We start from the raw sequence: 26,078 nt of genomic DNA, 5'->3' as shown, positions 1-26,078 counted from the left end.
ACACTGACCCAGTCAACGACGACTCACGGGTCAACGAGAACGAGCGCCAGTGAATGACACTCCACGGTTCAGCTTCATAAGCAGCCAGAAAGAGAATCAGAAGACCGACACGGTCCAGACAAACAGGGAAACTAAATAAATACATGATTGTGTCTTCCACCAGAAAATCGAAACATCAGAATGTGTAATTGTCTTTTGATTGTGGGAAATAGGTCTTTTGCATTGATTGTCTCTGATTCCTCAGACAGATAATTTATACATCCCCAGGAGAAAAGATGAGTCTATGCTATATAATGTCTCACTGTTGACTGATCTTTAAAACTGAGGCATATGGTGCGGTTTATAGCTTTATTGTAATTTGGTGGCATTCAGTATTTGTTGGATTCTGTCGTACTTGTCAATATAGCAGTTCACTCAGTGAACCGTTTATTTCAGTGGGATGGTGCATGATGAGCAGTGTTGGGAAAAGATCTCAGGTAGGGAAAGTGGGAATCTCATTCATCCATCTATCACTAATTAGATGATGAGGCACAACACGTTTTCAAGTCGTCCCGACTATGAATACAAATATGTAGATATAGATATCCATCTATATAGATATAGAATATGCTATTGGGACATCTTCATTGGGGCATCTTCACCTCTCTGTCCTTTGGCCACTACCAGATCAGGTTTTATGAAGCTTCTCTCGGTGGGTATAATTGGCTCGATCCATGTTTGGGCTCCATTCTTTCCCAGCATCGTCTCTATTTGCTTTGTGATCCGATTGTGTTAGGTGGATCTGGCATCTTGAGTTATTTCACAGATCTGAAGTATGCAATTGAGGGTTTCTTTTGTGTAGCAGGCCCCATAACACATTAGCTCATCAGGGGACTTCTCCGTTCCTTTTGTATTGAGTACACCTCCTCGGAGCTGGATTCCCCTGAGGTGTAGTCTGGGGTCTTTACTGGTTTTGCTTACTTAGTAGTAACTCAAAGTCGTCCGTTGTCATAATCCTGCCATCGGCAGATGCTTTTATCATTTTTGTCCACTCCACTTTAGCTTCTTCAGAGGAACACACAGTTTCCTTGCTGTCTTTACATGGTAGATTTATCCTGCGTAGGGTTGTCTTGAAGGAAGGAAGTTCAGTTAGAGCTCTTTCAATAGGATTCTGACTCGTTAGCAGTTACTCAAATCTTTTTTTCTGTAGCAAGGGAATTTGTGTTCCCGGGCTTGAGATTCCCAGGCTGCCTGATTTAATTGACGCATGTAGAAAGCCCAGAGATGTGTCCTTAGGCAACCGGAGCCATGCCCTTGCAGCTCTTTTGATCATTTTGTTGATTTGGGATATGGTGTTCCAGTGGGCACACCCCAGTATCTGCTCATGTATGAGCTTTGGGACCAGAAAGTCGCGTGTAATTTCTACTTTCTGGTATGGCTTCAGGGGTGCCAAGGTAATCTCCTGTAACATTCTCTCTACTTCCTTGATTTGCTTTGGTGTTGTTCGTCACTTCCATGTAAAGTGGACTCCCAGGTACCTTTGTGTGTCTGAAACGCACATCGTTGGGATGGCTTCATCATTTGTTGAGCAGAGGTTAGATGCCAGCACCAGATGTTTCCTTCAGCCATCCTTGAGGATAGTTAAAGTTTCTGTTTCTTATTGTTGAGTGACATGCCCACCATAAGTATTTTTTTATTCCACGGTGGTAGGGATGCACGATGAATCGAATGCGATTGTCATGCGGATCTCGTCAGTAAAGCATGTTCTTTGATTAGTAGTAAATCTCCAGCACTTGCTTTCAGATGGAGCAGCATTTACTACACAGAACCATATTCCACTGACAAGCCATGCAAAATCGTGTTCATAATCGCAGACGATTTAATCGCGTGATTATGAAATCGTTCTGCGATCATGTACGCTGTTTGCATAGCTTGTCAGTGAACTACGGCTCTATGTAGTAAATGCTGCTCCATCTGAAAGCATGTGAAAATACCACATTTAATACATGTTTTTACTCCAAACTCACTTCATAACTTCAGTCGAGTGTTTGAAATAAATCCTTCTGTGAGATGATGTGGCCTCTTACACAGAATAAGGCACGCAACATATTTCATAGTATTCTAAGCAGTGATAAAGGCTATGTCGATTAGCATTGCAATTTTATATACTTTATAATAATAAAAATCATAATATATATATAAATGTAAATGTAAATAATATAATTACATATTAGATATATATATATATACCCTGATATATATATATATATATATATTTCTCCCCAATTCTTTGCCAGAAAATGTTTTTAGTAGATTTTTGCTAATACCATGTTGTGTTTGTGCAGTACCATGTATATATCATGGTGTATGAATAAGGAAATCATTGATCATTGCATGTTCACTGTACAATATTTCATTAAAGCTTGTAACAGTTCTTCCTCATTTACTTTCACTTCATCTGTTTTATTAATACTATTCTCTTTCAGTAATATTAATGGTGCAGTGATGGGTTCAGATGATTATCAAATGATTATCATATTCATATACCATTTATATGGTGCTTCAATGCATTACCAAAAAACATGTGAAATCTAATGGTTTATTAGTTTAAACAGTGTCAGACGGCTCCTCCGGTTAATGTCTTTCTCTCCTTAGAGATGAATTGGCACAGTTGTGTGACAAACACTCATCTTTGATTCATTTCAGAGTGGAAATGTTGCTGTTTCCAGAACCGATGGCAGCTAAATTTCCCTTGTGTCTTTGTGTTTTCCAGTCGCTTGAATTAGTGGCTTGTTAACTGTATAGTTCTGGTGCTGTTCTTTCGGTTAAACCTCATGACAAGCCATTATCTGACAACTGATTTCAAAATGTGAATGACAAACTAGTAATTAGATTTCATCTGAAAGTGGCAGCCAATACAGCTCCAGTGATGAAAACCCCTATGAGTCCTCCTCATGCGGCATAATATCGGCCTTACGGCAGAGGTGAGGTATTATCAGTCACATAATCTTTATTTAATAAAAAAAAGTAATTAGTTTTTGTCATTGGCTTTCCACAGCATCATGTCCTTGGAAGAGAGTCACTTCTGCCCTCTTCATCCTAAAACTTAAGCACTCTGAGGCAAAGTCACGTTTTTACTGGAGCCGATCATCCATCTCGCTGGATTAGCGACGACCTCCTAAACAAACAAATCGCAGTTTTGTTCCCAGTACGGCAGTCGAGCCTTTTTCGGTGTGCGCCCTATAAAGCTGCAGGTGTGTTAGGGTTTAAGAGCGAGCTTTCGTGTCCTTAAATCATTTACCCTCTGCAAACTCATATAACTACAAAACAGTTTAATGTTTTAATCCCCCTTGAGTCGGCCCGAAGCCCCAGATGAGGGGATGCATCCTCACAAAACCACAACCGGCTTCATTAATCACGCTAATGCTGGCTATATTTTTAACCCTTACCATTTATCAGCCTGAAAGAGCATGACAGTGAGGAACAAACCCCTGTGCCCGCATGCTCATGGGATGCCACTGATGCATCGTCTATTCATCCCGTGACTTCCTGCAGTTTTATTCTCTGTGTCTTTCTTCCCGTTCAATTAGGACTTTGGTGATGATGGCTCACTCTACATTACTAAGGTGACTACGATTCACATGGGGAACTACAGCTGTCATGCGTACGGCTATGAGGAGCTGTCCCAAACCCACGTGCTCCAGGTGAATGGTTAGTAGTAGAATCTTTCATATATGTTTGCTTTCATGAGTTATTTTTGTAATATCTGTTAAAGCTGTCAAATGGATAAACAAAGAAATGAAGCAGTGTATCTTCATTTTTAATACAACATCCATGACCACAATTTAACTATAGTAATAATTAGTGTTGGTGGTAATGCATTACAAGTTACATAATCAGATTACTTTAGATCAGATTACTAGTAAAGTAAAACATTACTTTTCAATTTCTAAAACATCAGAGTTACTTTTTCAAATACATAAGGACAGTTACTTTGTTTTCCCATTGACTGACAGCTCTCCTGTCCACATGTTGAAAGAACTTGGGAGTAAGTGCAGAGAACACGATGATGTTACTGTACACACTGCACGACTATCTGGAGTAACATTCATTTGCTGCTGTGTTCACATTGCACAATGGATCGGCGACAGGAGGTTACACATGACTTTACAATAGGAAGAATCGCCAACAGCTCTGGTCTGCAAACTATGTTTCACAACCAAACGCACGCAAGAGGAGATAAGGAAATAAGCTTATGCGATCAGAGTTCTCATGCGAGACTGGAAATAGCCTGCAAGAAGTTTGCGATACAAATGGTCTGTGTGCTGATTTGCAGCGAAAGGGTGAAAAAGAAAAAAAAAAGATTATGGAGGAGGAAATGGTTACTGTGATATAGAGAATGTGCACTGCATTCTGGGTAGTTGCCGCCATGTTTTAGGACACGCTAAGTAGCGTACAATGACAACAAAGACAAATCACCAGAGGAAAAAATCGGCTGTATTTGCGTTAATATTTTTTAAAGCTGATTGCATTTGCTTAGAATAAATGGACTATTCATATTTAATAATGATCATTTGAGCGCTCAGTCACATAAACACTCAATGAAATCATACAGCCGCCTTCTATCATATCACACACAGGACCAAACTGATTTCTCTTTTGCAGTTTTAAATAACTAGATGGCACTGATATATCTGCCAGATAAAACAATAAACACAAAATAGCTTGATATCAGTCAGTTGATCATGTATTTCAGTGGTTCTCAATTACAGTCCTCTGCATATTTCGTATGTTTCTCTTATCACTTCAGACGTTTGTTCTACTCAACAGTAAGTGTCCTGCATAGTGGATATCACAGTATATTCCGCCATGATTCCAGTTTGAATCAAGCGTATATTTTCCATTCAAAGATCATTAAAGTGTGCAAGACATGAATTTAAAAGAACACTGTGTAGGGACCATGTCAGTCGGTACACAGTTCTAATGAGCTGGTTATCTGAATCAGGTGTGTTAAATAAGAGAGACATACCGGGGTAACGTTACAAGAAGACAGGAACTGATAACTGTTGTATTTAATCAACACATATTATCATACCACTCTAATATGACCCTCTGTAATACAGCTCTGAAATTAATATCGTGAAAGCACTACAAATAAGTTTTACTGCACTTAAATGGAACAAATACAGTTTCTCACAAAGAGTTGCTGAACAATGACTCAAACGAGCGGATGCTTTATGAACAAGGAGAGTGATCTTAACGACCTGTATCACACATAACATTTACAGTACAAACGTGTCTTGATACATTATTCATGGCATGATCACTTATAAATTCAAGTGGATCGGAAATTATGAATCTGTAATAAATAGTAAATACAAACGACAAAGCAAAATATTGGTCAAGTTGTTTATTTTCATTGAACTATACTCTCACCATTGTATTGTTTAAAGCTGAAAAGCAGAAAGTTGCGCTTCATTTTAGATCTGTTTTCCACTCCGGTCATGAGAGCAGATATGGCAGTTTATAACACAGCAAGCGTTCTCCATTCTAATGTGTTTTTAACTGTTTAATATAAATTTTAACATCTATCTCCACTATAACTCAGTCTCTACTGTAGTATATGTGTCCCAAAGTCCCAGAATGCCATGCATTGCTGATGTCACGTTCCCATTCTCTATTGTGGTCTATAACTCCTCCCAAACTTCCCACTGCACTGTACATTGCTCTCTCATTGGCTGTAGATCATCGCCGATGTAGAACTTATTACAAACAGCAGGATTTTTAATCGCCGGCAGGTCCAGATATTTAGCATGCCTGCATTGGCAGGTTAAATAAATCAAAAAATCAAAAACTCTTATGCAGTTATTGAAGAGTTAGAGCAGCCGACAATTTTAATGTGAATAAAAATCTAAAACAATTTTAATGTCACTTGTGTATAAATGCCTATTTGTGTGAGAGAGAGACAGAATGTGCTGTGCACAGATCAGTGGTTTTATGCCAACGACCCCCAAGTATAATAATCCCCTTGCAGGAGACATAATTGCATTCCTTAATTACAAAATCAGCTATATTTTAACATGTATCAAAAATACTTTAATGTGATAAATTCTAACTAAAAAACTCTGATTAGTCATTGAGTTCACATGCTCAACAAACATGTCTGTGATTGGCTACAATTGTCAGCGCTGCAAAATCACATTGTAAATAAAATCTTTTGATGCTCTTCACACAAATACGGGAACATTTGAAAGCAGCTGCCTATCAGAGGGAACCGGAATGACCCAGCACTGTCAAAAGGCTGGCACTGTTATGTTTTTAAAAAAATAAAAAAGTATTGACTTGGTACCAACAGCACAAACCCCAGATATAAAGTATAATAACTCCAACTGAACAAAAGACCCATTTGTTTGCTTCCAAACCATTTGAAATGTTTCCAATGGAAAATAGTTTTCACCTTTTGATCATTCAACCGTTCAATTACAAGGCATCGTTCTTCATCGAGGCATATGAAGGCATATAAACAAACACTGTATTGAAACAAAGATAACAATCCTGTTTCCCTTGCTGTATTACATTTGCGAGAGAAAAAATACTGAGACAATAAGCGTGATTGTTAGAGAGCTTGTTCTGCCTAATTGAGGTACCTCGAGACGGGACGCATGTTTGTGGCTCACATTTATTTCAATAAATGACCGTTTCTGAATTACACAAGGAGGGGAATCCAAAACAAAGCAATTGTTCTGGCCTTGAATCACTTTCTCTGTTGTTCACAGTCTGCTTCTGTCTCTTTGTCCTTCTAGTGCCTCCAGTAATCCTGGTGTATCCGGAGACTCAGGCCCAGGAACCCGGTGTCGCTGCCAGCCTGCGCTGTCATGCAGATGGTATTCCAAACCCCAAACTCACCTGGCTAAAGAACGGCCTGGACCTGCAGCCGCACGGATCCAAACAGATTTCACTTCTCGGTATGATGCTCGGCCCTCCCTCTCAGGAAGCAGATTTTATTTATTTATTTATTTGTCCTTTATTTAACCAGGTAAAACTTCCTGAGATTAAAGGGGTCATCGGATGCGAAATTCACTTTTACATGTTGTATGAACTGAAATTAGTGTTGGCAGTGTACACATCTACCCTATAATGATAAAAATTTACCCAGTTTTTTTTTTTTTTTTTAAATCCCAATAAATGTTAACCTCAAAAGTCTCAAAGCAAGCCGATCTCAGATTCTTGACTGTGTGATGTCACTCAGACCCAGGCCCCTCCCACGATTTTTGATTGACTGGTGTTTTATCACAGACCCGCCCTGAGTGAGCTGTCATCAGTCCGCCATTGTTTCAACACCGGAGCAGGAATAGACAAGAATGGCTCCTAAGCTAATGAACATAGCAGTCATCATTTACTCCCGACATCCGCTGGAGACGCAGTGGATTACGTTTGTTTATGAAGGGGTTGCGGCCTCCGATCTATCTTAAAGTGTTTGTTCACACAAATTAACCGTGGTCCAGTTTCACCTACAGAAGAAGTGAATATACTTTTTTTTTTTTATTGAAATTTGCAAATCGCCTTTCCTAATAATGTGCTAGTTAACAAGTTTTATGATGAATGCGGCTAAACTTTACCGTCTCTCAGAGAACTGTGTGCATGCTCGTCACCCCACGTAAGAGAGGGGCGGGGTCAGCAGAGCTCATTAGCATTTAAAGAGACATGCAACGAAACGTCTTGTTGTCGACAGCTTTTTTTTAGCTGTTTTTGACAGGGTAAAAATGGTGTTGTTTTACATTACCCTACACTATTTACACTACTAACTTTACATTAACACCCTAAAGAATCATACCAACTTGTGGAATATGGGCATCCGATGATGACCCCTTTAAAAAATCTATTTTACAGAAGTGACCTGTCCAAGATACAGTGCTGCATTTCAGAAAAAGAACACACAACTCTGTATCCAAAACACAATTTAAAAGTTTTACAAGTTAATTCTTCCTTTAACAGCTCCTTGATCAAGAATCTAAAATTGTTCATTGACACTAAGATCTGCAACTTCAAGTTGTGTTGTAAAGAGTTCCAATCATTGGGCGCCTCAAACCGAAGAGCTTGTTTTCCAAGTTCAGTTCATGCAGATGGAACCGAAAGAGTATACAAGTCCTGTGAACACAGAGAATTAGCTCCAGGAGCTTTAAGTTAGGTGAGAGAACAGAGATATGGAGGCAGTAGACCTAAAATGGATTTATAAATAAACAGGTGCCAGTAAATACATCTGCGTGTTGATGACATCCAACCAAGTCTATTATGCAAATCACAATGATGGGTACTAACAATACAATTTAATATAAACCTGAGTGCACCATAATAAAGGGTGTCAAAAGAACCTAAAGTTTGGTAGACAGTAGATAAACAGACAAATGCGTAATGGGCAGATCATGTAATGAAGCATATGAAAAATATCCTCCATACGGCCCTCAGACGCAGCAGTGGATTACAGCCGTTGCTGGCAGCCATCGGTGCTGTGGGAGTGAATTTGCGGCTCCCTGCAAGGACGATGATGATAATAATAAAAACAGTGCATGAAATGATGATAGCGGGCCCAGGCAAATGGGCTCGTTTGGAGGGGCCTGTCGATTCCGGCGCGGTGCTGTATTGTTTACAGAGTAGCTCCTTATTAGAAAGCACTTTATTGGTTGAGTGCGGTCCATTACACCCTGTAATAGGCTGTTATTTGGATCAGATACTTGTGCTGCTTAAGTTCTGTATAAAAAGACGAGACCTTCAAGGTCTCATTTTTCTCATTTATTTGTTTCAGTTCCATCGTTTCTCACCAGCTCGGCTTATTTATTTGTTCTATGGAGGTTTAATGTAACAGACAGTTTCGAGCATTTGTGTTTCTCTGGCCCTTTATTGGGCATGTCTGTCTGCTTTCATTTCCCTCACGAATTAATATTTTAGAAGCACTCCTTTCAAGCTCTCCTGTTTCTGTTTGTGCCCACAGAAATATTTACAGCATGAAGATAAAAGATGATTTCATCACAAAGTCTGAAAAATTCACTTTCGCGGGATGACAAATAACAGGCCTAGCTCAGCGCGAAGACACAATGTGTCATTTTGTGTCGACGGATTTTTGTTTTCTGCTGTATGGAAAGATGGATGTGATGGACAAAACCGACTCATGATTTATACTCATAGACAATGCAAGATAAACAGTCACAAACCATAGTTTCCGTCTGAGTTTCCCACCTGGGAATCTAATAATTAAATGAATCATTAAAATATAAAACTGAATAAATAATTTTGAGCCTTTATACATAATGCATATTAAAAGTAGTTTTAATGCATTAATTATGCCTTGTAATGCACCTTATAATGCATTGTATGATCTCATAAATAATTGTAATCACAGTTATAATACATTATAATATTTATCTATTTATTGTTGCACCTTTAGAAAGTATAGTGCATTAAAACACATGACAAACAAACCTTCAAATATTATTACGCATTTTAACTTTGGTTACAAATATTTATGCAAAGAAATAATGTTTTATACATGAAGTCTTTAAGTGAAGTGTCGCCATTATTTTAAAACACTTGAACACTAAAAAAAATAAATATTAAATATTTTATTTGCTTACCTGCCTGTCATGTGATTATTAACCATAATCAAATGTTTAGTTAAATTATTAAATAATAATAATAATAATAATAATAATCATGTAAATGTAACTTCAAATCTCTGGGGAACTTTGAATAAATATTTCACTCACAAAAAAGTTAAATGGCAATCGCTGCATTAAGTATATTGGATTTGTTTGGTGTTTGACAAAATAATATTGTTTGGGGTGTTTTTTCAGTTAACTAAACTATTTTCACTTACACCTTTTGTACATAAATTAATAAATTAAGAGACATTCCCTTTCATTTCTCTTAGTTGTCACCCTTCACTCACAGTCTTCTTATATGCTGTTTGTAGTCAAAGTGAAATATTAGTGGTGTGTGGAGCTAGAAAAAAAATGCCTTTGCCAGCCAGGTTGGATATTTGCACTTGGTGTAATAGATACTGCCTTTCATATTTTATGATGGATTTTCATAGTTTAAAAGGGAGAGTCTGCCTCTGGGACAAAAGTATAATACAATAAAACTAAACATAAAAGTAATTTGAAAGAGAAAAAAAAGAAAGAATATGTGAAAATTAAAGGCAGGAAAGTTTCAAAGTTTTTATGTAAAAAATAAATAAATAAATAAACCTTTGGTTCAGTTGAAAAACCTGCAGGGTTTTTTTTTTTTTTTTTTAACTCTCGTCATCCACATGATGTGTCAGAGCGTGTGCAAAACACTAGACCACAGTTCTGCACCATGAGGTTTTGTTCATGCCCTTGGCAGCATACAGTACACATTCAGTATTCAATAAGTTAATGCATAATATAGTTTCATTTCATCAGCATTAATACATGGAGTTGAACAGTATATGAATTTAATGCATATCCTCAATAGCAGGAGCTAGAACTGGTGGCCATTTCTTTTTTCACCATTTAGTTTTTTTGCAGGGGCCAATTCTAAATATGAACTTGTTGCTTATATTAGAATATTGGCTGTTTATACTATTAATACACATATTAAGATTTTATTCTGCATGACCATATTTTAGATCCTTTAATCCTATGCCATACCTAAACTTAAAAACTAACTTACTAACTATTAATGAGCATTAAATTATGCCTTTATTGAACCAAAAGTCATAGTTAATAGTTAGTTAATTGTGAGAATTTGTCCCTAAAATAAATTGTGACCATTACTTCATATCCAGAACCCAGCTGTAGTACATAAATGTACCTGATATGGAAATATGCAGCTGCATTGAAAGTATAAATCCATATAAAAAGTATGAACTTTTACCCAGTGGTGAGAAGCTCTTGTTTGAATTGAGTCTGTATTTTAGAGTAGAGTAGTGGATTGTAGAGTAGTGGAGATGAGAGAATGAAGGTGAAGTGAAAGGAGAGAGACAGAGAGAGAGTGAACTCTCCTGCTTGTATGTGATCTCTGACATACACATGAAAGCGTGCGTGTGACACAGACAGCATTCTGAGACGCTTCTGCTGTGATCAAGACAGCATCAGAGTTGAGCCAAGCATCTGAGAACTCGCTGAACTTCACAAAGCTCTGATACACACGGAGAGCAGCCGTCTTGAGACGTCACACACACACACACACACACACATCAACTTCTCTTTTCTTTTTACAAGTGCTGCTTTGATTTGAGGATTGCATGATTATCTGTAATGCTGCGTAACTGGCTTCATGCTCATCACTACTGCAAACACTGAATAGTTTGGGGGCAGAATCTCAGAATCTTTGAGGTAATGTCATAATAGATGACTCTGTAAAGGTGATCTCATCAGTAACCACAGCTACAGTGTTATATGAGATGAACTGGATACACAATGATATGTACATGTATGAGTTCATGTGAACAATTTACCAAAGGCCAGTCACGACTCAGACACAACAATCCTATAGCCGACATTTACGTAAATGTTGTCGGAGACCTTTTTAGTGACTGAAAAATTATTTATTCATGAAATTTTTCAAAAGGAAAAAGTAATTTGCAGTGTTTTTATGGCCGAATTTAATTAGCATCAAAGCTCAATACGAATAAAAGTGAAACCATCAAAGTAACATTGTGTGTTAGTGTGTGTGTGTGTGCTGACCGGGACACTGATGAGCTGTAAGTGACTGCTGCTGGGTGTGTATTCTGTCATGAGAGAGCAGCCACACGCAGTGTGTTCATACGGTCAGTGGGCTGAAAACATTTCTGTCCAGTTTACATCCAGAATAGCACTACTGTTTTTAAATGGTTCATATAATTAGCACATGACTGTCAGAAAAATGGTCAGAGATGAGACAAACTAGAGTCCGAAAACAATAAATGTGCCGTCATGTCCTTGAAAAATTACTTTTACTGGTGTAACCTAATATAGGTAGATTTAGTAATATTAATAGTGCTGTATGTAATTTTTTTGACTGTACTAAAGCACCATAATATGTTTGCTGATATTTAGGAAACACGTTTCTCTGAAAAACAATGCTACAGCCAGTTATTCTGCTTTAGAAAGTGTGTTCTATGTCGGAATGTCTGTTTTTGTTTTGCTTGTGACTCCGCCCAGTATTTCGACACCCGGGTTGCCAGTTGGTGGAAAACACAGTGTTTTATTACCATGGAACCTAGCAAAAAACTGGGTCAGAGATTGCAGATTGTACCCAACCTAAAAAGCTTCAGCATCCATCTAAAAAGCTCTATGAGTGTCATTTTGAATTTGGACTGCAGTTCCCATTTCAATTGTTAGTTGTCAATACTGCATACTGCTCCTTTAAAAGGATAGTTCACTTAAAGATTAAATTCTGTCATTATTTGCTCACCCTCAAGTTTAGGTTAGTGGTAACTTGTATGAGCTTCTTCTGTTGAATTTAAAAGAAGATATTTGGATGAATGTTGGTAACAAAACAGTTGACGGTAGCCATTGACTTCCATAGTATTTCTTGCCATAACATGGAAGTCAGTAGAAACCAGCAACTGTTGATTCTTCAAAATCTATTCTCAAAAGAAAAAAGAAACAGTTTATGTATTTGTGAAATAGTCATGCCAGCTAACAACTTGAAATGCACATTCTCCCAACTTTATACTTTTCCTTCCTTTGGTTATTTTCAAGAGAAACCATATCTGCTGAGAAAAAAAAAAAAAAAACAGACACTCAATAAATCCAAGTATTGGACTTGGCACAGTATTAGCTGCACCACAGGGAAACCTTTATGGGTTTTAAGAATGCCTTCACCCAAAGCTCTGTCAATGAAAAATGTTATTGGTCGACTGCGGGAACAAACACCTCAAACCTACTTTTGAGATTTATGTTATTGCCCTGTAGTTGCTTGTTTGTTTTGTTAGAGGCGTTTTTCTATGGTGTGTGTGTGTGTGTGTGTGTGTGTGTGTGTGTGTGTGTGTGTGTGTGTGTGTGTGTGTGTGTGTGTGTGTGTGTGTGTGTGTGTGTGTGTTGATACATAGGACATTCAGGAATTAGACTGGAAATGCACTGAATCATCTAACTGTTGGCTGTTGTATTCCTTCAGCTAATGGCAGTGAGCTTCACATCGGTAGTGTGCGTTATGAAGACACTGGTGCTTATACCTGCATCGCTAGAAACGAGGTTGGCGTGGATGAAGACATCTCATCTCTGTTTGTGGAAGACTCAGCACGAAAGACACGTGAGTGATGATACTGAAGCTGTTTTAGCACAGATTGTAATGATTTTATGAACTATTGTTCCTAACATGTTAAAAAGATATACTGTAAATGGGAGAATGGTGTTGGCTAGAATGTATAGAGCACTGTATTTTTCAATTTCTTTTTTTTTACATTATAAATAGTCAATGTCAAATAATTGAAATAATAAAACTTATAGAATTTAACTTTTACATTACAAAAATTTATTAAAAGTTATATTTTAGAACCCTATAATTTTTTTCTAAAGTTGCATTTTATTTTCACCAAATTCTATGTTTTCCATTTTTAATTGTATAATAATCTATTCATTTTGTCAATCTAAAATTCATCCAACATTTCCCAAATTCTGTGACATTCCGCATTATACATTAAATTCCGTATTTATGACTGGATTCTGCCATTCTGTCCACATTTTCTACATTGTGGAACTCATAGGGCCTTAGGTGTTCTGGTAGACTCGTGCACACTTTACTGTGGGCTGTTGGTTCAGTCATTACTTGCAAGAATTTACAAGTCAGCTCACAGGTAATGAAGCCACCAGTGCGGAAAGGACAGTTTGTCGTTAATAAGGTTTTAATGGTCATACAGTAATAAACATCTGCAAATGTGAACAGCCCTGTGGTGTCTGCACACATGCCAATTCCTGTTTCAGAAATTACAGACATTTTCTGGACTGTTAAATTTACAGTGTTCAGTTAGAGTGAAATGAAGGTCTATAGATCTCAATGTGTCCAATGCAGAAATGAAAGATTTGGGTTTAAAATTGGGAGTTTAGGATGATTCCAAGGGCCCGGTGGGGGGATTGGGGTTTGTAGGGGGCTCCTGCCCGTGGCTCCTGATGATATATTGAGGTCTTATGAAGCTAAATGATTGGTCTGTGCAAGAAACTGAACAATTATTTACAACATTATTACCTGCAATCCAGAGCCCCAGGCAAATGAGGAATTTGCTTCTTTTCAACAAACTGGCTTTTTCACACATTTCATTTCAATGAACTGGTTCAGTTCACTATAGTTAATTTTCTTAATCATGCAATGGCATAACATATTCACAATTATACTATTAAATCACCCAATAATGATGTGAAATGTTGGATGTATATAAAAGTGGATATCTATAAATAGTCTTAATCAACTGACCTTTTTACATACCCAATGAGAAACTGAAACTTTAATTTCACCCCTTCTTTCAAGTGCTCGGTTCACGCATGCGTATATTAGTGGCTCATCAGGTTTCAGACCGAGTCTAACTGTTTGTTCAGTTCAGTGACTGTTTGAGGAACTGGAGCACTGAATCAGTTCATTCATCACTGGATCAGACATGCTGCTATTTTGGCTCATTTCAGTCGGAGTCAGAGTGACTGTCAGGTGTCTGAAAGTGAGTTTTAACTGAGTAACTTGTAGATCTGCGCTGCTCGAGCCATGAACTGTTTCAGATTTGATTTTGTGAACTGGTTCAACTAGTTCTCTAAAAAGAACGGGTTTAAAAGAATCACTCTGGACTGTTTGTTTTAAGCTTTGGATTACAGGTAATAATGTTGGAAATAATGTTCAGTTTATTGCACAGACTGATTGTTTTGCTTCATAAGACTTCAACATATCATCAGAAGCCACTGGTATTAATTTTATGTTGCCTGATATGCTTTTTTTTTTTTTTTTTACTTAAAGTGACAGTAGCCTATGCCTTGCATTTTATGAATCACCAAGGATCACGGTTTCAGCTAAAAACTTCTTGACTCTTCCACGGAAGAAAAATCACAGTTTGCCTTGCAAAGGTTTTATTGAAGTAGTACAATACAACTCTAACCCAACATGATCATTGATAGAGGTGTAAATCACAAATCAGTACCTTCCTCGCTTGACTTATTTCTTAATTCTAAAAATCAGTAATATAAGACATGAAACACTTACATCCACATGAAAAAAAAAATGAAGGTAGTGTTCCCTGTCCAAAACACACATTCTGTCTTTGAGCTCCAATATGTCTTATAATAAATCAGCCATATTTTCTCTAACCCAGTGTCCTTGTTGAATATAAAAGGCTTAATAAAAGACAGGTGACAAGTCCCATGTGAAGAGGACAAAGGCTGGTTATTTTTGCATTTAAATCATCTCAAATAAGACCTTTGAAGACTTTTACATGTTAACCCTAGTTTTTGGGACCTGACAGACCTCAAGGCCATTTTAATATCTCTGACACTGAGCTAGCAGATTGATATTTCATGAGTTTATGAAAATTTAGTATAAAATTTCACTTTGATAACATGCATCAACCGTCCCCCATGAAAATTTACTTGTAGTAATTTTCAGTTCTTTAAGAAGCCACATAAACACATGGATGAATTCAATGCAAAATGTTTCCTGACTGCTGTACACAGTGTCGAGAAACACTGCTTGTGCTTGTTTCATTTTATTCATTTTTATTGTATTTTTCAACACTCTATTTCTGCTGATCAAAAACATCACTAGAATGGATACAAACACATTTCTGGAAATTGCATGTCCACTGTGTGGGAAAGGCTTCAGTAATATCTGCCTGCAGGGTTTCAGTCAGCTCAGTGGGACAGACTAAAGGAATCTCAGAGAAAAAGCACAGATTCATTTCAAAATGAAGTTCATGTTCATCTGATCCCATATATCAGCACTTACCACTAGGGCTGCAGGATTTGGGGGGGGGGTCAAATTGTGATTTTCTGGTTAAAAAATGCGATTGCAGTTTGCAATGTGATGTTTTATTAAAGCAAAAAAAAAGGTTTTGTTCATGTTTGTAGGGCTGCACAATTTGGCCCAAACTTTTATGCCTATATATAAAAATGACTAAAAATAATTCTTACGATTTTTATATATATACATATATATACATATATATATTTGAAAAACTATAAATCATTAGAAAGTCTATTATTATCTATTACTATGATAAAAATATGTGATGATAATTTCTGAATTAAAATTTTTGTCACGAGGTATGGAAAATCAAATATGGTGTACATGCTTTTATGAAATATGAGACACTGCATGCATCCTTTGCAAAAAATAAAATAAAAATAAATCCTGTAGAATTCTGTATGCTGAAGAACATACATATACAGAGTTTCATATGCACTGCAACAATTTATGTTTTTATTTTTCCTGTGTTCTATAAAAATGAAGTATATTTATAATGCAGATAATAATGCAGAAATAATTAGTATAGTGTACTGTAAAATAATATATTTTATATTAAAATAATATATTATTAAAATATCATGATTTGAATCTCTCCAGCAGCTCATCTTCACCTTCATGGCCATTATTTCTAATATTACTAATTCTTTAAGTTTTCTAGGGGATCATATTAATGTGAAATCACTTTTATTACAGTTACACATACTGTAAACGTGTAAATGTCCAGGGTGAAGTCATGTCTCATCACTAACTGTCCTCTGTGTTTCCTCATGCTGTCCATCTAGTGGCCAACATTCTCTGGAGGGAAGAAGGTAAATCTGCCTGATACTTATGTCTGATTATCTGTCTGATTAGTGTTCATGTTACAAAAACAATGACAAACATTTTGAGAGACACTTTGATAACTGTGTGTGGACTAAATTTCTTGCTGAAATGAATTCAGGCATATTTGAAGCATGCATTAATGTGAAGGTAAAAGAGCTAGAATGCACAGGTGCTAATGACTTAATAACATAACTCCAGGAACCCAGTTATCAAAAAGAAAGCTCACATGTAGATTGCTTTGATTGTCACATATCATGTCGTAATTGTGGTTTACACTCTGTCTCGTCTAATGACTCAGTGTGTCATGTTCATACAGTAGGGTAGAACGGGGCTACAAATATAGGCTTTTTATTAAACACTGATGGAGCATTAAACATTTCCTTTTGAAGGAAAGTAAATTCTAAAAGTGCTTTGTTTTGTTTAAAATCTTATAAATATCTGAGGTGGTGAGGGATCACACTGTGGCAGAAGCATAATATCTTGTTCTAAACAATCACTTCAGCAAAGTTTACAGTTTCTGTTTATTTTAAAAATACAGGAAGATTCTGAATACTGCTTGAAGCAAATATTCATTTTATATGGCTTTACAGTAGTAACAAAAAAAGTTTTAAGATGTTTAAAATATGATATATATGATTATTGTCTCTAAGGTGGACACTGACGTATTAAATTGTATTAACCACACTGAATCCCGCTATTTTAGTATCGTTGAGATCCTATTGTAGTTATTATTATTATTTTCAATTAGATTTTTTTATATATATTTTCTGCTTTCATGTTAATTTTAATTTTGTTACGCATTTTGTCATTATGTTTTTGTTGTTTTTAAATGTTAATGAAGTTTTCATTCATTTAATAATTCAGTTTTAATTGTTGTTATTTTAGTTCATCTAGTTAAACCAAATTAATTAGCTAAAATAAAACGTTTAATTTTTACATCCATTTTACGTAACAATTTTTTTATGCTAACTGTAATAACCCTGTGTGAATCCAACCAACAAATAAAAAAAGTCAGGCATCTGATTGTAATCATGTAAATTATTGTGCCTTTGGCCCCAGCAGCACAGATGCGTTTTATCCCAAATATTACACTTTTTCATATTCTTCCATTATTGAAAAACCCTTGATTTAATGTTGAACAAAACTGAAAATCATCAACATAGTGGTAGTGTATTTCTTGAAATTGGAATTTTTATTGACTCTTGTTTGCTACAAAAAATATATAAGAGTAAAATGCGGATGCTTAGGAAAGTGTTGTGGGGAGTTTTAGTGCTGTTTGTTGGTTTATAGGAGAATAAAATCAAATCTGTGATTTACCCCAGTGTACCTTTAGCCCTGTAGTACCCGGTTTCAGACATAGTCTCCAGTTTAAGCTGTTCAAATTCAAGTTTAACAGAGTATTCCGAATACATTTTTTTGCCAATTGGTATTGAATACGAATTGCTCACACCCCGCTCTGAAGTGTACCACCATGCTTACTTTTTATACAAATCATACACATTTCTACGAAATAGCCTATTCGTAATTATTGTGTTTGAACTGCCCCCTTGCAAATCAATGGAAGCCTCTTTCCACCACTGAATAAAAACACAAAACATAATAGCTACTTTTTCTCTCCAAATTGTAACTTTTTTCTTGCAATTGTGTTTACATCTCGCATTTCTGCTTTTTTCTCAGAACTGTGTGATAAAAATGTGCAATTCTGACTTTTTCTCAGAATTACATGATATTGAGTCACAATTGCATAAAGTTGTGGGATTGTGGGATATAAATGCGTAATTCTGAGAAATAAAGCTAGAATCGCAAGATATAAACTCTGACTTTTATTTTTTTATTTTATTTTTTGTGAATTGTTAGATATAAACTCGCAATTGAAATTTATAAAGTCCAATTCTAAGGGGAAAAAAGACTGATATTTTCTTACAATTGTGAATTTATATCTCAGTTCTGACTTTATAACTCGCAATTACGTGTATTGCATGTAACTCAGAATATGCGTAACTCAGAATTGTCAGAATTGTAAGATATAAACTCGTAATTCTGAGGAACTAATTATTTTTTTCCTTAGAAATTGTCTTTTTCACTAATATTATGCAGTTCTGAGAAAGAAAAAAAAAGCGTCAAATTGTGAGATATAAACTGACTTTTATTCAGATTCTTTTCTTGCAAATTCTCACTTCATTCCTCAGAATTGTGGGATATAAAGTCTCTTTTTGGGATATAAAGTCAGAATTTCAAGATATAAACTGACTTTTATTTAAATTTTATTTATTAATTTATTTATTTTTAAATTGTGAAATATAAATTTGCAAATTGTAAGTTATTAAGTCTAATTCTGAGGGGGGGGGAAGACTAATAATTTATCACAATTGCAAGTTTATATCTTATTCTGTGAGATTGTGAGATATAAACTAGTAATTGTAAGAAAACACTCAAAATTGTGAGATAAAAAGTGGCAATTACTTTTTTTAATTTATTTTTTTTAATTTGGCGTCAGCTTCTACACAAATCAGTGCCTGCGTATGATCATTAGGAATCGACTGATGGAGATGACCGTCAGCTCTGATCATGCACAGCTTACCTGCGACTGTGTGTTTATACACCTTCTGCTTTCTGACAGCATGACAACTCAGTGCTGCCGCTCATCTGACGTGACCACGCTAATTAGCAGCTGTTGTTTGCTGCCAGGTGACAGACCTGCAAATGCGCTTTTTGGAGTGGTTTCAGGAGATTTTAATAGTCTCTGCTGTCTGACCGTATGACAGCCGCATTGTTTGAAACCTTTTTCTTCCCCCGGTGACACGCCGTTTGCTGTTGTTCTCTTTGAAGGAAGAGAGTGTGTGTAATGGCGTGTGTGATGTTGTGTGTGCTTGCAGGGCTCAGTGTGGGGAACATGTTCTACGTGTTCTCCAGCGAAGGGATCACCATACTGCAGCCCGGCAACTGTGAGATTCGCAGACGCATCCCGCGGACAGAGAGGATTCTGGGTAGTTATGTAAGTCTTGGCTCGAACCCAAAACAAAAGACAGAAGTAAGAGTAGTCATTATGCTTGATGCCAGTGAAGCCTAACTGTTTTAGGACTGTTTTAGGACTGTTTTAAGATTATTTTCACATTCTTCCACCCCCATAATTCTTATTATTGCAAATGCAAACCATTATCATTGGTATAATATATACTACTGTTCAAAAAGTAAGACTTTTATTTAGTAACACTTTATTTAAAGCCTTTATGTATAATGCATTATTAAAATATTCATAATGTATATTGTAATGCATTATATCTTTTCATAAATAATTGTAACCAAAGTCAAAATGCATTATAATATTTGAAGGCTTGTTTGTCATGTGTTCTTATGTATCATACTTTCTAAAGGTGCAACAATGAATAGATATGTATTATAATTTACTGTGGTCATAATTATTGAGATCATATAATGCATTATAAGGTTCATTAGGAGGCATAATGAGAATGCATTAAAATTATTTTTATAATGCATTATGAAAAAAATAATACTTTTATTCAAGGACATTAAATTGATCAAAAGTGACAGCAAAGACATTTATAATGTTACAAATTATTTAAATTTCAAATCAAAGAATTCTGACAATATCATATTTTCAAAAAATATGATGCAGCACAAACATTGATAATAACCAGAAATGTTAGCAAATCAGCATATTAGAATGATTTCTGAAGGATCATGTGACTGAAGACTGGAGTTGATCACATGAATAAAATACATTTTAAAATATACTCAAATAGTAAATATTTATTTTGAATTGTAGTCATATTTCACAATATTACTGTTTTTATTATATTTTTGATCAAATAAATGCAGCCTTGGTGACTAGAAGATAAAAAAACTCTTTATATCAGACTTTTGTTTTAGTTTTTATTTTTAATGTATCTACATCCAGATGCTTTGTTTAAACATATATATATAATTTATTGTTTTTTGTTTTTTTTACTTGGAGGTGAACATGTTTTGACATTCTTAAAGGTTTCAAAGAGGGTGGTTTTCACAGTGATGCCATAGAAGAACTATTTTTGGTTTCCATAAGAACCCTCAAGGGAAAAGTTCTGAAAAGCACCATTTCTGTTTAGTGTGAAGAATATTTTAAGAATCTAAAGCACCTTTTTCTACTGTAAAGAACTTTTTGTGCAAGGGTCATGTTCCCTGGATGTTAAAGGTTCTTCATGGAACCATAGCTGCCAATAAAGAACTCTTTTTTTCCAAGTGCTCAGACACAAACATTGGTTCAAGCGCATGTCCATCCCTGCAGGAAGAACTGTGTCCCAGCATCAAGGGCGTCTCTTCACAGGAGTGTGTATGGGCATCTGCGGTCAGCGTGAGGGACAAGTATGTGTATGTGTCTCAGCCGCTTCAGAACAGACTGCTGCTGATCGACACACAGGCGCAGAGAGTCGTGCAGGTGAGGATGTGTCAGTCTACAGCCAACCACAGCTCTCATATCTTATAAGAGTTCTCAATAGATATTATCAGTGCTGGGTAGATTACTTGCAAATTGTAGTCTGTTACTGATTCCAGATTACATGACAAAATTGTAGTTAGTAATGTAATCCATTACATTGTTATTGGTAATCTGATCAGACTACTTTTTGATTACTTTTGACCTAACTTGTTTATCACATTGATATAAATAGGGTAACCATGTACCATATTGATATAAAACTACAAAGAGAAAGAAAATATTTTCCCTTCATTGTTATTAACAACAGAAAGTGCATTAAAAATTACATTACCAAGGTTTCCCACACTGGGGTTTGTGAAGGACCTGCAGGGGGTTTAATGAAAGACAATAATTAATTAAATCATAAAAACGCAAAACTAAAATACATTATTTTAAAATAACAACAATCAAAATAAAACACTTATTAAAAAGATTAAATAATTTTTTTGTTTACCTGTTTGTCATGTGACCATTAACCAATGTCAGAGAACCGTGAACATGCAAATGTGTTACGTAATTATTAATAATTTAGTAAGTTGGGGAATCCCTGCATTACATGCAAATAAGAAATAAAGTGAATTTGTGCATGTTAAAGGGCTTGAAAGCTTTCCAAAGATATAGTAATACATGGTTAAATAACCTGAGTAATAATTCAATAAAAAATGAATGTGTTTATCAGTAGTTGATGCAGAGTTGAAATGTTGAGAAAACATTTCTTAAAATTATTATTATTATTATTATTATTTTAGTAAATCCAATGGTCAAATGATGTGTGGCCTCTCAATTCTCTGTGTTATTATATCCACCTGACTACTGACTGGTCTTTGTGTGAATGGCCACAGGAAGACTTTCTGAACATGTTGTTACAAACAAAAATGTAAAAAAAAAAAATTTAGGGAGAATTAGGGAGAATCAATACATTTTGTACAATTTATTACTATTTTGTGAATAATATGTAATCATGTAATCAATAAAGTAGTAACTGTAGTCTAATTACAAGTATTTAAAAATGTAATATAATCTATTTACAAGTACTTAATTCTTGGAATCTGATTACATACAGTAATCCAGGTTACATGTAATCGGTCACTGTCTGTCACACAGTAAAATCAGAGTGGATCATTTGTTCATGGATGAATTTGATTAGAAATGTCTGACATGAACACTTCTTTGCAGACTTTAAAATCATTCAGTTTGAGACAAAGTTGAGATCTTAGAACCTAGAGGAGATGCATGCAAGATATTTTTCACACATTGTAAAAAAAAAAATAATAAATAAAAAATCTGTGATATTTACAGTTAAAAAAAATCAGCTGTGGATGCCAAAAATTTACTGTAAAAATTTGATAGCAACATTTTAGGTTTTACAGATTTAATGGATCACATCACCCAAAAATGAAAATTAACCCATAAATTACTCACCCTCAAGTCATCCTAGGTGTATATGGCTTTCTTCTTTCAGACGAATCCAGTCAGAGTTATTTTAAAACTTGTCTTTAATCTTTCAAGCTGTTTAATTGTGCTCAGTGGGTGTTGCATGCATCAGTCCAAAAGAAGTAAAATAAAAAGTGCCCATCCCTAAAAAAAAATGTCTCATACAGCTCTGGCGGGTGAACAAAGGCCTCCTATAGCGAATCTATGCGTTTTTGTAAGAAAAATATCCATATTCAAAACATAATAATCACTTTAATGTAGCTTGTGTCAACAGTTGTACACAAAAGCAGCTCTGGGTGGATGACGTATGATGTCAGCGTTGCATATATTTTGCGTGTATATATATATATATATATATATATATATATATATATATATATATATATATATATATATATATATATATATATATATATATATATATGTGTATATTTTATAACTCGGTGTAAGTCAGCAACATCTGCTGACGGACACCGTGCTGCATTGTCACGGGAACATACACTCTAAAAATAATAAGGAAATTATGTTGGTCTCTTTACCAAATTCATTCCAAATGACTACATAATGGCACAAACGTGTCCTGCTCACTCCACAGTGCCCACTCCAAGGCATAGGGATGATCACTTCCATTTGGAATTTTCCCCGTGAACCGTACGGTACAAATACGTGTAGTCTTACACCCCTTATCTTCACACAGATCTTCACATATCACTGGAGCTGTGTGAAGTTCCCTGCTGCTTTAAATGTGCCACTATCATTCCGGTCCCAAAAAAAAAAAAAAACTGGACTTAATGATTACAGACCTGTCGCTCTCACATCTGTGGTCATGAAGATATTTGAGCGACTGGTCCTGGCCTACCTGAAGGACATCAATGGACCCTTGCTGGATCCTCTTCAGTTTGCCTATAGAGCAAACAGGTCTGTGGATGATGCAGTCAACATGGGACTGCATTATATCCTTTAACACCTCGAAAGACCTGGGAATTACGTAAGGATCCCGGCCTTCAATACCATCATGCCTGATCTTCTCTCAGACAAAATGACACAGCTCTCTGTGCCCACCTTCATCTGTCAGTGGATCACCAGCTTTCTAACAGACAGGCAGCAGCTAGTGAGGCTGGGCAAACTCACATCCAGGACTATCACCATCAGCACTGGTGCCCCTCAGGGATCTGTTCTTTCCCCACTGCTCTTCTCCCTCTACATGAATGACTTCACTTGAGAGGACCACTCTGTCAAGCTCCTGAAGTTTGCGGATGACACTACAGTCATCGGAGACCAGTCTGCTTACAGACAGGAGGTTAAAGAGCTGGCTGTCTGGTGCAGTCACAACAACCTGGAGCTCAACACGCTCAAAACTGTGGAGATGATCGTGGACTTCAGGAGAAAACCCCCAGCACTCCCCCCACTCACCATCATGTACAGCACTGTGACTGCAGTGGAGTCATTCAGGATCCTGGGCACCACCATCTCCCAGGACCTGTAGTGGGACACTCACATCGACTCCATTGTGAAAAAGACCCAGCAGAGGATGTATTTCCTTCGCCAGCTGAGGAAGTTCAACCTGCCACAGGAGCTGCTGAAACAGCTCTACTCTGCCATCGGGTCTGTCCTGTGTTCATCCATAACTGTCTGGTTTGGTTCAGCTACCAAATCAGACATCAAGGGAGTACAACGGACAGTCAGGACTGCTGAGAGGATCATTGGTGCCCCTCTGCCCAGCCTCCAAGATCTTTACATCTCCAGAGTGAGGAAGAGCGCTAAGAAAATCACCCCTCACACCTAGCCCACTTTCTCTTCGAACTGTTGTAAATAAAATATCTGCACACATAATATATCTGTACATTTATTTAAACAACTAAAAAAAAATTTTCCTATACTCCTATTCTGTATATAGTACGTTATATAATTCTGTTTTTTTTTTCTTATATTAAAGTTATATTCAATCCCTACTGTGTTATTCCTATGTATGTCTGTACTTTCTTCTGCACTGGAATCTCCTGTCGTCAAGTCAAATTCATTGTGTGTGTATACATACATGTTAATAAAGCTCTTCTGATTCTAATTTCGATAATACTAAAATAACAAATGGCATTTTTTCCAATCTATGTATAAATATTACAAGGTTGCAAGGTTTCAAAAATAGAAATATAAACAATGCTAAGCAATATTTAATTATGAGTAAGAGCTTTTTCATTCATTGAATCAAACAGTATTGTAAGTTTCTCAGTATCAATGGCTATGATTGGATCACAAGGCCACAGTAAATCACATGACTGACATTTCCGACTTCCAGCACTTCCGACTATGAATGCCGACTATGAAATGCTGTTACACATAGTTCAAAAATAAAGATACTAATACTGAGTAACCTACATTTACACACAATTCTGCTGGTCTGTTTTTACTACAATTGAATTAGTTTAAAAATCAATTAATGAAACATCACTCATGTGTGTGATCAGAGCCTCAACAGCTGATTCTGCTTTGGGCTTCATTTGGAGCGTAAATTCATTCTGAAAGTGTTCGTAGTGAAAGCACACCCTTTATTATGACACTTGCCAAAATAAATCACAAAGGGTGCTTTACTCATAACAGCTGCTCTTGACAAGCAAAACTGAATGACTCTCCCCTCTTGTGTTGAATGACAGGCTGTGGAAACGGACGCCATGCCCGTCAAACTCTTCTACGACAAATCTCACGATCAGCTGTGGCTGTTGAGCTGGAGAGACCTGCTGAAGTCCCGCTCTACACTGCAGGTGACACTCACAAAGCCTTCACTGTCTTCAAGGAAAATATTGTTTCTAGTTTTGGCCTGAATTATGATTTACCCAGATAGTTCCTAAAGACTCTCAAGCATATTAGTGAGTGCTCACACTTTCTTCATGCCACCCCACTGTTATGTGCTTTTTATTTATTTATTATTATTATTCTGAGAGTTCATTCATTGAACTTATGAGGGGCCATTTATCTGCTAACCGTCTGTATTTTTTGTGTGATAGTCTTTGTTTGACAAATGCATTTCTGCACTGACTGCAGCTTCATAACACATTGAGGTCCATTTTGACCTGTAAGAGATGCATACATTTAAAAAAAAAAATGCTTAGTTTTAGCAAGGGAATAAAACTTTGCAAATGCATTAAGACCCTCACTTTTTCTTTTTCTACATTTTTTACATTCATTTTTTGGAGATATAACCAAAAACTTACGTGTTTCGTGCTCTGGTTATTTTGAATTTGTGTGGAGTACCATTTGGTGTCAAAAAATATTTTTGTAAAATTATCTATAAAGTTATAATAAACAACTTTTGTAAAATAGTTCTCACAAATCTCACACACTTTTCGCACTTAATTTTGTTTTTGTTCATGTTTTTGACAAACATGGATATGTATGATTATTGATGAACCAACATAACATTTCTCATCAATAC

General features: G+C 36.1%; 1 protein-coding gene across 3 annotated transcripts in view; it reads left to right on the top strand.

Moving 5' to 3' along the window:
• Window positions 1-26,078, top strand: part of LOC109045648 (follistatin-related protein 4-like) — a 179,128-nt gene that overhangs the window by 144,716 nt on the left and 8,334 nt on the right. For 2 of the 3 annotated variants that reach the window (XM_042747686.1, XM_042747685.1), the window contains exons 8-14: window positions 3,570-3,690; window positions 6,783-6,944; window positions 13,096-13,230; window positions 16,701-16,727; window positions 19,617-19,735; window positions 21,026-21,175; window positions 25,300-25,407. In XM_042747686.1, coding sequence (XP_042603620.1) covers window positions 3,570-3,690; window positions 6,783-6,944; window positions 13,096-13,230; window positions 16,701-16,727; window positions 19,617-19,735; window positions 21,026-21,175; window positions 25,300-25,407 — 822 coding nt within the window. The remainder of the gene's footprint in view (window positions 1-3,569; window positions 3,691-6,782; window positions 6,945-13,095; window positions 13,231-16,700; window positions 16,728-19,616; window positions 19,736-21,025; window positions 21,176-25,299; window positions 25,408-26,078) is intronic. The other variant, XM_042747687.1, reaches the window with a different exon arrangement.

The sequence above is a fragment of the Cyprinus carpio genome, chromosome B21 (genome assembly GCF_018340385.1).
Source record: "Cyprinus carpio isolate SPL01 chromosome B21, ASM1834038v1, whole genome shotgun sequence".
Classification (NCBI taxonomy): Eukaryota; Metazoa; Chordata; class Actinopteri; order Cypriniformes; family Cyprinidae; genus Cyprinus; species Cyprinus carpio.
Note: the sequence above shows the minus strand (reverse complement) of the source record. Positions and strands in the feature narration are given on the sequence as shown.